Source organism: Pleurodeles waltl, chromosome 7 (assembly GCF_031143425.1).
Source record: "Pleurodeles waltl isolate 20211129_DDA chromosome 7, aPleWal1.hap1.20221129, whole genome shotgun sequence".
Taxonomy (NCBI): Eukaryota; Metazoa; Chordata; class Amphibia; order Caudata; family Salamandridae; genus Pleurodeles; species Pleurodeles waltl.
The window spans coordinates 1,350,011,256-1,350,026,159 of record NC_090446.1 but is presented as its reverse complement, the minus strand read 5'-3'; the positions used below and the strand labels follow the sequence as shown (position 1 = coordinate 1,350,026,159).

General features: G+C 44.9%; 1 protein-coding gene across 2 annotated transcripts in view; it reads right to left on the bottom strand.

Annotated features, from left to right (window-relative positions):
• BRSK1 (BR serine/threonine kinase 1) overlaps window positions 1-14,904 on the bottom strand; it is a 294,684-nt gene that overhangs the window by 141,036 nt on the left and 138,744 nt on the right. For both annotated transcript variants that reach the window (XM_069200764.1, XM_069200763.1), the window contains exons 2-3: window positions 3,730-3,824; window positions 2,855-2,940 (exon numbers count right to left, since the gene is read on the bottom strand). In XM_069200764.1, the coding sequence (XP_069056865.1) occupies window positions 2,855-2,940; window positions 3,730-3,824 (181 nt within the window). The remainder of the gene's footprint in view (window positions 1-2,854; window positions 2,941-3,729; window positions 3,825-14,904) is intronic.

Sequence of the window (14,904 nt, the reverse complement as noted above, 5' to 3'; positions counted from 1 at the left end):
TCTTGTGAGTCCAGCCCAAACAAGGGGGTGGTAGCTATCTGTGTGCTGTCTCTGCAGAGGCCAACATTATGTATGTGTGTATACAAACTGTAACCCTATGTATGCATCTACAGCTTAACCTACTACAACTCTACACAAGCACATGCCATCGCCTACTACATAGCTCTGTGCCCAGAGAAAGCCTTTCCTCCCTTGGAACTCTGCAAACTCACAGCCTGATCTACCACAGAGCTCTGTACACTCACGGTCTGGTGTGCTAGAAGGCACAGCACGCCACCAATCTAACCTACTAAAGATTCCCGTGTACCCGTGGCCTACTCTACCACAGAGCTTTTTATACAGACACAGCCTGATCTACCACAGAGCTTTGTATTCAGACACACCCTGATCTACTACAGAGCTTTGTATTCAGACACAGCCTGATCTACCACAGAGCTTTGTACTCAGACACAGCCTGATCTACTACAGAGCTTTGTATTCAGACACAGCCTGATCTACCATAGATCTTTGTATTCAGACACAGTGTGGTCTTCTACAGAGCTCTGTACACTCACGGTCTGGTGTGCTAGAAGGCACAGCATGCCACCAATCTAACCTACTAAAGATTCCTGTACCCGTGGCCTGCTCTACCACAGAGCTTTGTATTCAGACACAGTGTGGTCTTCTACAGAGCTCTGTACACTCACTGTCTGGTGTGCTAGAAGGCACAGCATGCCACCAATCTAACCTACTAAAGATTCCTTTGTACCCGTGGCCTACTCTACTACAGAGCTTTGTATTCAGACACAGCCTGATCTACTACAGAGCTTTGTATTCAGACACATCGTGGTCTGCTACGGAGCTCTTCATATGCACACAGACCCATTCACACACAGTCAAGGGACCTCACCTACTTCAGGGCTAAGAATATACACATTTGGACCTACTGCAGAGCTCTGTATACACACATAGGGGGTCATTCTAACCCTGGCGGTCAAATGATGGAAGCACCGCCAACAGGCTGGCGGTGCTTCCCTGCCCATTCCGACCGCGGCTGTAAAGCCCTGGTCGGAAAACCGGGTCCGGCGGTTTCCCGCCGGATTTCCCCCGGCTGGGCGAATCCTCTATGGCAGCGCTGCAAGCAGCGCCGCCATGGGGATTCTGACCCCCTTCCCGCCAACCTGTTTCTGGCGGTTTTCACCGCCAGGAACAGGCTGGCGGGAACGGGTGTCCTGGGGCCCCTGGGGGCCCCTGCACTGCCCATGCCACTGGCATGGGCAGTGCAGGGGCCCCCTAACAGGGCCCCAGTATGCTTTTCACTGTCTGCCCAGACAGTGAAAAGCGCGACTGGTGCAACTGCACCCGTCGCACACCTACAACACCGCCGGCTCCATTCGGAGCCGGCTTCAGTGTTGCAGGCCTCTTTCCCGCTGGGCCGGCGGGCGCTATATTGGCTAGCGCCCGCCGGCCCAGCGGGAAAGTCAGAATGGCCGCAGCAGTCTTTCGACCGCGGAGCGGCCATCTGGCGGTTCCAGCCAGGCGGGCGGCGACCGCTGCCCGCCTCGGTTGGAATGAGGCCCATAGTGACGCACTCCAGAGGTCTATGTGTACACAGCCTTCCCTACTTTAAAGCTTCTATACACATAGGCACACACATGCAGTCAGGTCTATATACAGAGTTTCTGAAGATACAATTTAACGCATTGTCTGGGGTACTACAGAACTGTCTATATACAAAGATCAATTCACCCACTGCAGAGCTATGTGCATGCACATGTACATCCACACCAGCTTCTGGCACAGTGAAATGTGGCATGCCTAGTAGACCACAACTCTACATGTAACGGATAGCTGGAGAGCAGGACCCACTCAGGTTCTGTGGGTCATGTGAGAAAAGCCCACATATGTCCAGCTGTTGGCCCATTGATGACTGGGTAACGGCAAGGTATTACTAGAGTCATGACGGGTGGTCGTCACAAGAAGTGACCCAGTGCATACGAAATGTGAGATGGTGCAGCCAGCTAAAGAGATCCCAACTACATGTACAGTCTGTCCAAACACAAGGGTCCCAGGTTCCACACCTGCCATGGCTAACACATTGTTCAATAACCATTACAAGGAGTATCAGGAAAGGTTAAAATGAAAAATTATATATATATATGTATATATATATATACACACACACATTGCTTCCTATTCAGGCTCACCTGTCTCAGCTCTTATAGTCCTTTGAGAGTTACAGATTTCATAAATAAATGTGCGATGAGGACCAGCTTTCATAATACTACATTGAGACTGACATTGTAGAAAACATCTTAATATTATATCTCTTTGCAGCCCACAACAAAAAAAGAAGATGGCTATGTCCCAAGCAATCCTCAGTCAACAGTGATCCCCGTACTCACACGCTAGAACGCCAACAGTGTCTGCCTACTTTCTTTGGTCAACGCTGCAAGTCAAGCCAAGCCTGAGTTGTCAGTCTTTATTTTTTGTGGAGAGTAAGAAAAATGGGATGACAGAACAGCTGAGTGGGAAATGATGATTTACCGACCCCTGGTCTAGTCCAAAGTTTTTGGTGTTTGTAGTTCAGTCTAGTTGCAAGCATGTGGGAAATCTGTACTATTAGGTACAACATCAGTCAGTTGTTTCAGTGCACATTCATATCTCGACTTCTTGAGAGGGGCATAATTATTTGCAAGCATTTTATGACAAGTTGTCAGTATATATGTTTCCATAATGTTGGAGCCAGTTATTTCTGGCACTTCAGAAGAAGTGGGGCAAGTGAAACTGACTCTGTGTAGCCACAGAGAGGCTTAACTTGGGTCAACGCACCCTAGGCATGGATCATAGCAAGGGAATGCCTGTAAATACCTACAAATATTTCTTGTTTTCGTAGACATCGTGGAGCTTCAGCACGTGTGGGTGCTCAATCAGCTTGAGGATGGCGATCTCTCGTTCCACCTGTCGAGGAGGTGAGAGATAAAGAAGAGGATGTAATATAGAGACACATGAAAACAGGTGCAAGAGAAATAAACAAAGAACAACGAAAAGGGTCGAAAAGGTGAGAGTGAAAGAGAAAAGTAAAGAAGCGTAGTCAGTGAAAAAAGTAAAGGCCAAAGAACAGAGAATGTAAAAGATGAGAGTTAACAAGGAAAGGTTCAGGAAATAAGTCACACTTAGCAGAGGCAGATAGGAAAAAGAACGCAGAAGGGAAAAAAGAGAAATTGAACAACAGAGAGGTGGAACTATGTATTTATAGTGAAAAGGAGCACAGCAATGTATGGAGTGGGATAGAGAAAAGAGTACAAAAGAAAGAAGAGATGCAGTAAGGAAGCGATGAAGGTGAAGAGAGTTAAAGAAAATAAAGAATATAGAGGTGGATAAAGTGAAAGTGTTGGAAAGGGCAACAGGAGACATAAGGGAGAAAAGCAGTCAAAGTACAGGAGGGTATACGAAGAAAATCGAAGAAAAGAGAAACAATGTTTTTTATGTGTGGAAAAGGATTACATGTGGAAGTGGAGGATAAAGAGGTGATATTTGAGGACTTTGGATGAAAAATCCATCTGAAAATAGATGATTTCTAGATGTAAGATTCAATCAGAGTGAAGCAGGCCAATGATACTGGCCAAGGTAAAGGCTGTGCTCCAAGGTATGGGATGCTAAGTTACTCTTTATTTCATGTTCCCAGCCAAGTGTCAACGAAGCCAACTGAATGTTAGGACATGCTGAGTAATTTATTGATTGTCTTACCTTCATTAGGACGGATTCGGAGAGCTTCTCCCGGTTTACAATTTTGATGGCCACTTTCTGCCCTGTAATACAGTGGATGCCAAGTTTCACCAGCCCTGGAAAGTACAAAGAGAGGATAGCTATGAAGGACCTTCTGCAGTAGAAGTACTGTCACAAGTATATTATGGCAGAATACCTCCTGAGGTGCGCTAATCTGAAATCATAGAGAGATTATGACCAATTAAAACTGCAGTTATGAATAACAGAAGGGCTCGCAACCAATCGGACACACAGGGGTGGTCCTTCTGCTATGGCGGAGGAGCGTCACCCCGCTGCTGAAAGTAAAAAAATAAAGGGATAATAAAAATATGTTATTATCCCTTTATTTTAGCGCTTTCGTGGGGGGGGCAGCCTTCTCCACGTCAACAAGTGGAGGAGAAGTAGTGGTGCGCTTCTGAGTGTGCACGTCAATTTAGCCGGCCATCCGAGGCCAGCCAAACTGAAATGAGCACCTAGAAACTCTCTACCCGGCTGTATTTTACAGCCGGGTGGAGACCAAGCCCAGTGCCCCCCTCCCTCCCTGAGCGGCATTTCTGCCCACTCAGGCCAATCACAGTACTTCTTTCATGATGTGTAACAGCATGACAGAAGCGTTGGGATTGGTTGGGGAGGGGAGAAGACAAGAGGCGGATGGAACACAAGCGGCAAATCACGGAGGGGGAAGTAAGTTTATTATTATTTTTTTTAATACCCTTTCCCGCCCCTTTGCCCTCTGCTCCGCGCGCTGCCCCCCACTCCTTCCTGGCAGCAGCCATGACTGGGGACACAGCGATCTTAATTACAGAAGAGCCTGTGGCAAATCACCAGAACACAGCATGCTAAACCACCAATGAACAACAGCTAATCAAAGTAAAGTTTGCTGCGTCATAGAAAAGAGTACATTGGAACCCCACATTTTGAATCTCAGATGAGTATGCAGCCACAACAGACACAGCATTATGAATCGTGGGAGTGACTAACCCAATCTGAAAACAGTATAAATGACAAAATGGAACACAGCTATTGAAAAACAGCATTCTGGATCGCTGAGGCACTTACACCTAAGGGCGGGCTCCAGGGTTGTTTTGGGGTGTTACTCCCCCCTTAAAAATGTATTCTAGAGTAAATAGTTTGGTACAAGTGCTCATAATCCGGTAATGTGAAGTGTCTGTCATTTTTCACCCGGATTCTTACATGCCCACACAGACAAAAACACAGTCACTATCTCTTGTCTATGTTTTAAAGGCCTTAAAATGTTTGAATAGCGCAAAAAATAGTGCGTTTTAAGTACCTCTAACAATCCGCACTCCTTTCTCTTTCCATTTGCCCTTAAGCCCCCCTCATGTCCTCCTTCTCATGTACTGTGTTTTAAGAAGACGTCCTGGCGTGTTTGTTGGGAAATCTGAAGCTCACACCCGCAGTCATACTGACTAAGCTATGTTCCTGCTTACACCAACCACAACACAGAATGCTAAATCTCAAAAGGTAATATCACCAATCATAAAACAGCTTTCTACAGAGCTTAAATAATGAATTTAAGAAGAAAAAAGTAGCAAAAATATAATAATGCTTTTATTTCAAGTGATTTCTTTGAAATCAGTTGAACCACTTGAACTGAACATACTGGCCATGGGCACAAGGATAATAGACATTTTTAAATACCATAAATACTTCAACTCAATCGATGTACATACATGTGCGTGTGCATCGATTCACTTTTTCTGTATGTGTGTATTTTTATATAAACATGTATGTGTGCGTATAAAATAAGTACCGTATGCATCCGTATATTGCAGTTCAAACTATTTCTTTCCCAATGACTTAGAGCAGATATAGCATATTGTAGTATTTAAAAAGTGTTCCTGCTATAGTATTTTTGCACTTTCTTTAAATTTCAGTACATTTACAATCACAGAATACTGTCTAAATATATTATAGTTTCAATCGACAAAAAGAGCAAATCATCGAAAATGTTGCCTGGCTACGTTGCTAACTGATTAACAATAAACTTTCCCATGCATAAATATAAATAATATCCCTTATGTTGACCTTTAAACTATAAAACATAGAATTCTGAGGAGTACAGCCCTGCTATGCCATATAACTTGCTGCTATTAACAAATCCTAACTAGATCACTCAAAGAACTGTGTTTGCTAAATAAAATTCAATAAACACCGCATTTAACCAAATCATTAGCATATTTACTTAGATACTGGAAATGTATAATGCAAAAATATTGTTCTCCTAATTTTAGCACAGACACAATGGTCTTAATAGTACTAAACCTGTGGTTTAGAGGTGAAATCCTCAAACGAACATTCCTTTAATCTACAAAATAAGAGCAAATGTAAAGGATAACATTCAAATCCTGTATATCAATTGTTCCTAACTTAACTCTTGCTTTGGAACCTCAAATTATAAAACAGGAGTGCCATTTCATTGAAAACGTATACAAGTAATGTTATGTTATGTTACGTTACGTTACATTATGTTATTTGTATTTGCACAATGCATGTCTGCCATTGGTATAGGCTTTTATCACTGGCTTGTCTACATGTCAAAGTTTCATCCGTTGCAATAGGGAACATGGTTTAAACTATGCTCTGTACACATACTATGAGTAGAAATGTCTGATCACTATTTGTTAAACACATATTCTGAACACAAAACTAGAATGTAATGAATCTCTACATAAAGAAAGTTGCTTAAGTGTGACCCCCCAAAAAATGTAACCTAATTAATAAACTAGGATGTTTTTAGAAGCCCAGCCCTTCTCAACAAACTTTTCTTTATCATGCCATCAAACATAGTATCCTAGTGTTCAATAAGAGTACATCTGGACTTCAGGCAGCAAAGTATCTTTTAATCTCTTTTCCACTCCCTTCTGATAACCATATGTTCTCCATCATATGTTCATAAAGCGATACACAAAAAACTTTTATAAACAGGGTTTTCTCCCCTGACCTGTGCTGCCCCTCACCGATGATCTGGTACATAATTGACAAGATTGTATTGTCAATTCCTCTTTAGGTAGCTTTAAGTATGGACGCAGCAGGTGTTCATCTTATTTGTAAACCAAAACCAGGATATGGTGTGCATGTCACTGTATGATGTCCTTTTACCTGTTAGCCTTCATTGTCTATCAACATCATAACATCATGCAGCCATAGCTTTGTATTGAGGGGGGCTCTATGCCCTTCAATTCTTTGCTAAATTCCTCTTGGTTAAGACTAGTGCCAAGTCAACGAATCTGCATATATGTTTGTCCTTTTGTGGTATATGTTGTTGCCCTACTGCTACTAGTAAGCACAATAGTGATGACATCATGAATTTGTTGTCCTTTTCTTCTGAGATTGTTGCTATTATAGCTGCCAAATGCTGTTGTATCGCGCACATTCTCACACCATATAATAAAAATCTGCATCCCAACTTGGGCATCTGGGGCTAAGGCCTGATGCAGTCGGGTACAGTTTAGCTATCTTAGCTGGGAAATGGAATGTCTGGAAGAGCTAGTTAAACTGTGTGAATGTAAAGTGTGTAGTTCATGTTACTGTTTTTGTATATTCCAGGCAACCATCCCATTCTTGACAATGATTCACCTGCTAGTTTTCCCTCCCATATCCCTTCCAGGTGCATAAAATGCAGGAGCCAGAGAGTTGTGTAGCAAGGTCACTGTGTGTCTTGGTGTACAGTAAGTTGGTAATATAGCCAATACGTCTGCTCTAGGTGGCTCATTCTCCTCCTACTCCCCCCATATCATATCAGTTTAGCCACTATTGCTACTGCATTTAGTTCATATTTGTCCCATAGCTCCTCAAAAGTGCTCAGTTTCCCGTTTAGGTAAAGGTCTTCTACTTTATCTATCACACCTCTCGCTAAATAGCTTGGAGATGCAAGTGCTTTCTCTTACGGTCATCAGGATTCTTGGCCGAATTTCCTCTCATCACACCTTTCCCCCTCTTAAAGTGTCATTCTGAAAAAAAAATTGTGTTTCCAGAGTGAGGAACTCTAAGTTGGATTTTCAGAACTCCAAAATAACAACATATGATCAAAAGTATATTTCTCTGTGTAGACCTGTAGGAAGGTGGCTATCCATGTAGTGTACCAATGTAAGGGGACACTATGCAGATAGTTCAGGACAACTCCTATTGACAGGGGGTCTCTTTTTGGCAGAGTGGGTGAGCAGTTGGGATTATCAGAAGACAGAGTTTAGCATTTATTTCACACACAGAAATCCAACACCAATTTCTTTTAAAAAAACCACATGTTTTTATATGAATTTACACACCAAGATCATCGTAACAGGGTAAGTACTTTTCGAGTTATCAATTGTTGTAGGTTTCCAAACTTCGCACTTAGTGCACATTTCTGGAGCTGTAATGTTATCCTACAGGGGAAAAACATAAGCTGCATTTAGACCCTTGTCAGTGACTACGGGTCTCTACTCCTGGACTTAAAGAGAGTATGGGGTAAGGCCCATGGCAGCACCAATAATGCACCCAGCGTGGCACTGGGGCATCCGGGTGCAGAGGTGCTTTTGTGCGTCGGGTGCCCCGTTTAAGTCTATGGGAATTGTTCCAGTTACAAAGAGGCTGCAAATTGGGACTCGGAGGCCAGGCGGGGTACACCCACAGGGAGGCTCACTCCTAGAGATACTCGGGCATGTAGCAACACTGTTTGTCCATCACTTTGAGGGCTGTGGTGTCGGGTTGCGGTGCAGGAGTTACTCATGGTTGGAGGGGCCTGCTGAGAGCGGCTGCAGGCCCCGACTGAGAGTCAAATCTTGCCAAATCCAAGGGTGGCCTCAGCTTTGTAGAGTCTCAGGACTCCATTGGCACCATCACCTCTCTCAGATTCGGGCTGTGGGACGTGGTGCAGAGGTACTTTGAGGTGTTGGGTGGTGGGGGTTAGAGACTACTCTGTATCTTGGTTCTGCAGTAGAGGGTCATAACAGGACAGCTAAGCCACTCTCAATATGGGCCTCACTGTGCCTGAAGTCCCACGACGGGCAGGTCAGTTTTCCTCTGTGTTGGTGTCCGGAAAGGACGCAATAAGCTTTGGCTGCTGCAACTCTCGGGTACCCAGGGTATTGTTACTGTGACCCTGGTGGGGTCAGCATCTTGAAACTCGCTGGTAAGATGGAGCTGACTCCTAGAGCCTCAGTGAGCTTTTCCTGGTAGCTTGCTCCCTTGGTGGACCCGATAGTCAGCAACACGGTAGAGCGGACAGTTGCTTGAGGTGCCCGGAGGGGCTGGGGTGTAGCTCCTCTACTCCTAGGGGGATCTTTCCCAATTGTTGAGGCACTGAGCAGTCCCCCAGGGTATTTTGGGGAGGCTATCCAGCTCTCTGTGAAGTTGGTCCAGCCATTATCGAAGTACAAGCAGCCTGGTGGGGTTTTGTGCCAATCTCATTCTCTTCTGTCCTTTTTCTTTCTTTCTCAGTTCCCAGTAGCCAAAGTCTTGACTTGAACTGTTTTCCTGGTGTCAGGGGGTCCCCTGGATACTCAATTTAGTTGTTAAGGGGAGTGAAGGGTGGCAGCCAATGGGCTACTTACCCTTGGGGTCACTACAACACCCTAGATGTCCACTTCCTGTGGGGGAGTGGGCATCACCTTGTCCCAGAATTCCTAATTCCACCACACAGAAAATGGTGGCATTCCCTTGTTCGTGCACACTTCAGGCTGACCACCTTAGGGGCGTGCTCAGCCTGTAAGTGTGACAAGCCTCTTAGCATAGCTAATTTTCCCACCTGTCCTGATGCCAAATGGGCCTCAGGACAAGGGTTGCCTCTCCCAGTTCTAGGGAAAGATGGGGTTGCATATCAAGGGTAGCAGGGACTTTGAAGTCCATGGCCTTGGTATGCAGATTTACTAGCCATCCTGTTGGTGTAGGTGATAACACCTCATACCAGAGCAGGCATTGTTTCTGACCTTGAAGAGCAGGGGTTCACCGTTCCAGGGAGTCAGAAACTCAATTGTAGTGGCCAGCCAGTGACGGCCACTTGTCAACAGAGGTGGCAGAGGGTATTAAAAATGTTTTAATACATTTTAAAAATGTACCTTTTATTTTGGGAGAGACGGTTCCATCTCTCTTTCCTCCTCGGACTCCCAGAAGCACACAGGCTCCCCTTCAATCACGAGGCTGCTGTCAGCAGCATGACAGTAGCGTTGTGATTGGTGTGAGCACCCTACTTCGGCACTCAGACAGGGAGTAGGGCCCTGTGCACTTTCTCTTCCCAGCTGCTCAGTACAGCCGGGTGGAGAAATGCAAAATGCGCATGACTGTTTGGCCGGCCCAACACGGCCGGCCAAAGCATCATGCGCTCTTATGTGCACATAGCCCTCCTCTAGCACCCAGCCCCGCCCTGCCCTGCCCTAACTGTGCTCCCGAGGAAAATTAAATTATTATAACACAACGTGATTATCATTGTATTTTTCCCTTTTGTCCACTGCATAAAGCAGTGGGTCGACGCTCCTCCACCTTAGCGGAGGAGCCGCTGCTGTGGCCAGCTAGTCAATTCCAGTCAGCCAGTACAATAGAGAACTAGTAGGTTTCAGGGCGCACCTCTAAGGGGCCCTCTGTGTGCATGTCATAATAAATCCAATACTGGCCTCAGTATGGATTTACTAAGATGAGGTGTTTGATACCAAACACCCTTATTTACCATGTAGCCATCATGCAGCTGGGTCACTTATGGTGACCGGTGTCCAGTACATGTTCTAAGATGGCTTCCCGGTCACTTGTAATATCTAGCATTAGAACTAAACATCACAGGGGCATACCTGCTCATGCAGATATGCCTTCACATGTATCATAACCCACCCCTGCCTTAGGGCTCTTAAGGCCTGCCTTAGGGGTGACTTACATATATCATATACCCCAACATGACACAATGAGTGTGCCATGTCATATTTGCACTCAGGGCTTGCACCCTGACATGCAATCTGTGATGGCAGGCTGTGTGCAATTTGTGTGTGGGTCCCCTAGGGTGGTATAAGATATGCTGCAGCCCTTAGGGACCCTCTTTAGTACATATGCCCTGCGTACCAGGGCTACTATTTACTAGAGTCTGACAGGGATGTTAAAGTCCTCTGCCAATTGTGAAACAATCAGGCATACTAAAGGAAAGAGCAATGGCACTGAGGTCTGATTAGCAGGCCTCAGTGCACTGTGAGAGTCCAAAACCAGCATCCAGTAGTTCTAAAAGGGGGCAAAAAGAGTCATGGGGGGCCATCTGCAAAGAACCCCAATTTCCCACATGACCTTTCTAAACCTAAGAAGAAAATGCAACCAGTGCAGCTCCTCAAAAGATGAGTCCTGGTCATGTGTAAAATCATAGACAAATCCAGCATCTCAGCTAAGTCCCTTGGTTCATCAATGTTGGCAGAACGTTCTTGAAATGCAGATGGCCACATGGAAGTGGCACTGGAGACTACTGCTAAAAATCCAGAAAATTAAAATAAAGCTGGAGGTTTGCTAGGATCTGTGCTGGTGAGCAGGCAGGGAAAAGAAAGTGTATTCTGCTCTGTTAGAAATGGGGTCTTTGGTTGGCAGTCAGGTTACCCCCTGTCTAAGCAAGGACCCTCACTCTAGTCAGGGTACGTCACACACAATCCAAAGTATCCTGTGCCCACCCTCTGGTAGCTTGGCACTGAGCAGTCAGGCTTAACTTAGAAGGCAATGTGTAAAGTATTTGTGCAATAAATCATACAATAACACCATATAGCACCACAAAAATACACCACACAGTGTTTAGAAAAATACATAATATTTATCTGGATAAATGCAGGTCAAAACGATCAAAAATGCAATAAGTATATGTTCAGATATCACTGTACAAGTGATATAAAGTGTCTTAAGTCTTTTAAAAGCAAACAAAGTCTCTTTTAGGCACGAAGTACCTGGTTCGCGTTCAAAAACTCCATAAAGAACCACAGAGGAGGAGATGCGTGGAAACATAGGGGGTGTGCGTTGATTTCTCGGGCAGCAGACGGCGATGCGTCGTTTAGTTTTTACGCAGGGATGGTTGTGCGTTGTTTCCGGCGCTCAGTCGTGGATCCTCTTCGGTTTTCGGGGTTTTCTGACGCCCAGGGGACGATGCGTGGATTTCCTTCACTGGCAGGACAAAGTCACAGGAGCTGCATCCATTTGGTGGCCGTTGCGTCGCATTTTCTACTGCGCGGCAGGCGCTGAGTTGATTCCTCGCTGGAAGTCGGGCAGCATTGTTCCGGGTCAGATGTGCGGCGTTCCGGTAGACCGTGCGTCGAATCCCCGGGCACTACGCTGGCGCGAAGTCAGGCTGTGTCGTTCCGGTTCGGCGTGCAGTGAAATTTTCACTGCGGTGCAGGCTGTGCGTCGTTTCTGGCAGGCTGTGCGTCGAATTTCACTGCATAAGGAGTCCTTCTTGTAGAGATGAAGTCTTTTTGGTCCTGAGACTACAGGGAACAGGAGGCAAGCTCTATCCAAGCCCTTGGAGAGCACTTCTTCACCACAGCCAGAGACCAGCAAGGCAGCAGGGCAACAGCAAGGCAGCAGTCCTTCACAGATAGCAGACAAGTGAGTCCTTTGGGCAGCCAGGCAGTTCTTCTTGGCAGGATGCTGGTTCTGGTTCAAGTTTCTTCTCCAGGAAGTGTCTGTGAGGTAGAGTGTCTACCCCAAGAAGTGTTTAAATTGGTAGGGTCAGAGACCCTGCTTAAATACCCAAATGTGCCTTTGAAGTGGGAGAGACTTCAAAGAGTGGCTTAGAAGGTCACAAGGTCCCCTTTCAGTTCCATCCTGTCTGCCAGGGTCCCAGTAGGGGGTGTGGCAGTCCTTTGTGTGAGGGCAGGCCACTGTCCTTTGACAGGTAAGTGTCAAGCCCTCCTCCCAGCCCAGGAAGACCCATCCTGTGTTTGGGGTGTGTCAGAGTGAATGCACAAGGGAGCTGTCAACTAAACCTAGCCAGATGTGGATTGGAAGTCACAGAAGGATTTAAGTGCAGAGAAATGCTCACTTTCTAAAAGTGGCACTTCTAAAATAGTAATATTAAATCCAACTTCACCAGTCAGCAGGATTTTGTATCACCATGCCTGCCATACTAAATATGACCTTCCGACTCTTCTCAGATAAGCAGCTACCACTCAAACAGTATATGAGGTTAGCCCCAATGTTAGCCTATGAAGAAAGCAGGCCTCACAGCAGTGTAAAAACGAATTTAGGAGTTTTACACTACCAGGATATGTCCTGCCTTTTGCATACACAGCACCCTGCCCTACGGGTTACCTAGGGCATACATTAGGGGTGATTTATATGTAGAAAAAGGGGAGTTTTAGGCTTGGCAAGTACTGTTAAATGCCAAGTCGAATTGGCAGTGAAACTGCACATACAGGCCTTGCAATGGCAAGCCTGAGACAAGGTTAAGGAGATACGTAAGTGGGTGGCACAGTCAGTGCTGCAGGCCCACTTGTAGCATTTAATCTACAGGCCCTGGGCACATATAGTGCAGTCTACCAGGAACGTATAAGTAAATTAAATAGTCCAATTGGGTATGATCCAATGTTACCATGTTTTAAGGAGAGAGCATATGCACTTTAGCACTGATTAGCCGTGGGAAAGTGTGCAGAGTCCTAAAGCCAGCAAAAATGAGGCCAGAAAAAGAGGAGGAGGAGGGCAAAAAGTCTGGGGATGACCCTGCAGAAAGGCCATTTTCAACATGCTCCATGTGACGTAAACAAATAAACAACCTAGACCTTTGTTTAAATCACAGAGTACTATGAGGTCCGACAGAAGGGCTCTGTCATTGGTACAATTGTGCAGAATTCTATTCTACGGTTCACGTATGTAGCACCAGCATATTCGGAATGAACTTTCTAAACTGATATTTCTTTTCACAAAATGTATTTCAGAGCTGACTACTCACATGGCAAATGGCATCAAGGTGGAAGTATTCTGTAACTGCACGTCGAGAGCAAGAACATCTTCTGAGGTGTAACTCCTTCCTGAACTTGCCATGGTGGTTACTTCTCAGTTATGTTACAAAGTAGAATCATTTAATTTTATATAGATTGTAGCTAATTGTGTTAAGCTGCCACATTGACAACTTGTGCAGAAGCTTGAGTTGCTCTTTCTAGGCCTCTAGCACGTGATCACTTGATGTGATGGAGAAACCGCTTCATGTCGATAACATAAGCAACAGACCCTTCTTTGCTTGTAGCTAGGTTAAGCACATTCTACAAGGTTTTTAACAGTCAAAGGTGATTTATTGCCATTATTTGTGTTCTCTCACAAAGATTATGAATAGGAAAAGTTTATGATTCCTTTGGAAGTCAACTGCTTTTAGAGGTTACAGGTTGTTGGTTTATCAGGAAATGTTTAGTACTACTTGCTTTTACTGGACTCAGGGCAGGGACTAAACAACAAAAGTAACCACCCACAAGATTCTTCATGGACGTAGTCAACTATGGTTTCCCATCCCGTAGTCTATACATCCGCACACCTGTAGGGTGATTTGTTTATTGGATATTGTCTGGGCCTGCAGGATTTAATGAATTCTGCTAGCAAGCCTAGATTCCTGCAGCTTTTAAAAATAAACACAAAGAACCTATTAATTCAGCTGAATATGATGTCTATTAAAAGCATCCTCCCCTAAAGCACTATGGGATTTAAATCTTTGCCAGACCAATGAATGTCACTTCTCTCTAGAATCTCAGAAATGTCTATATTTCAGAAAAAAACGATCTTGTGTTGCTAGGTTTTTCAAGGTACACGGATCCACTGGTTTGAAACTGCAAGGTGTTTAATGAATTTCAGTTTGAAAAAGTTTGCAAAAAATGTACTTAAACCCTTTTGAGAGCCCTTTTACAGAGAGAAGCATGAGGATGTAAGAATTCTTGTCAAGCGAATGAAGTAGTGGATCCAGCATGATTTCAGGTTCAAACGCGAGGAATGTTTTTTTTACACAGTTTACTACAGCTCTAAGGTCATAATGTGAGAAATGCACAACCATTGCAAGAGACCTTCCTAGATTCTTCAGGATCCAGAACTGCTAATTTTCAGGGACAGACTGTGTTGCTATAGTTTCTTTACAGGAGGCCTTCCTTGGGAAGGAAAATTAAAGATTTATTTTGCTCTTCACAACTTTATGAATATAGGTGGACCACTCAACCGATTTACAGGGAG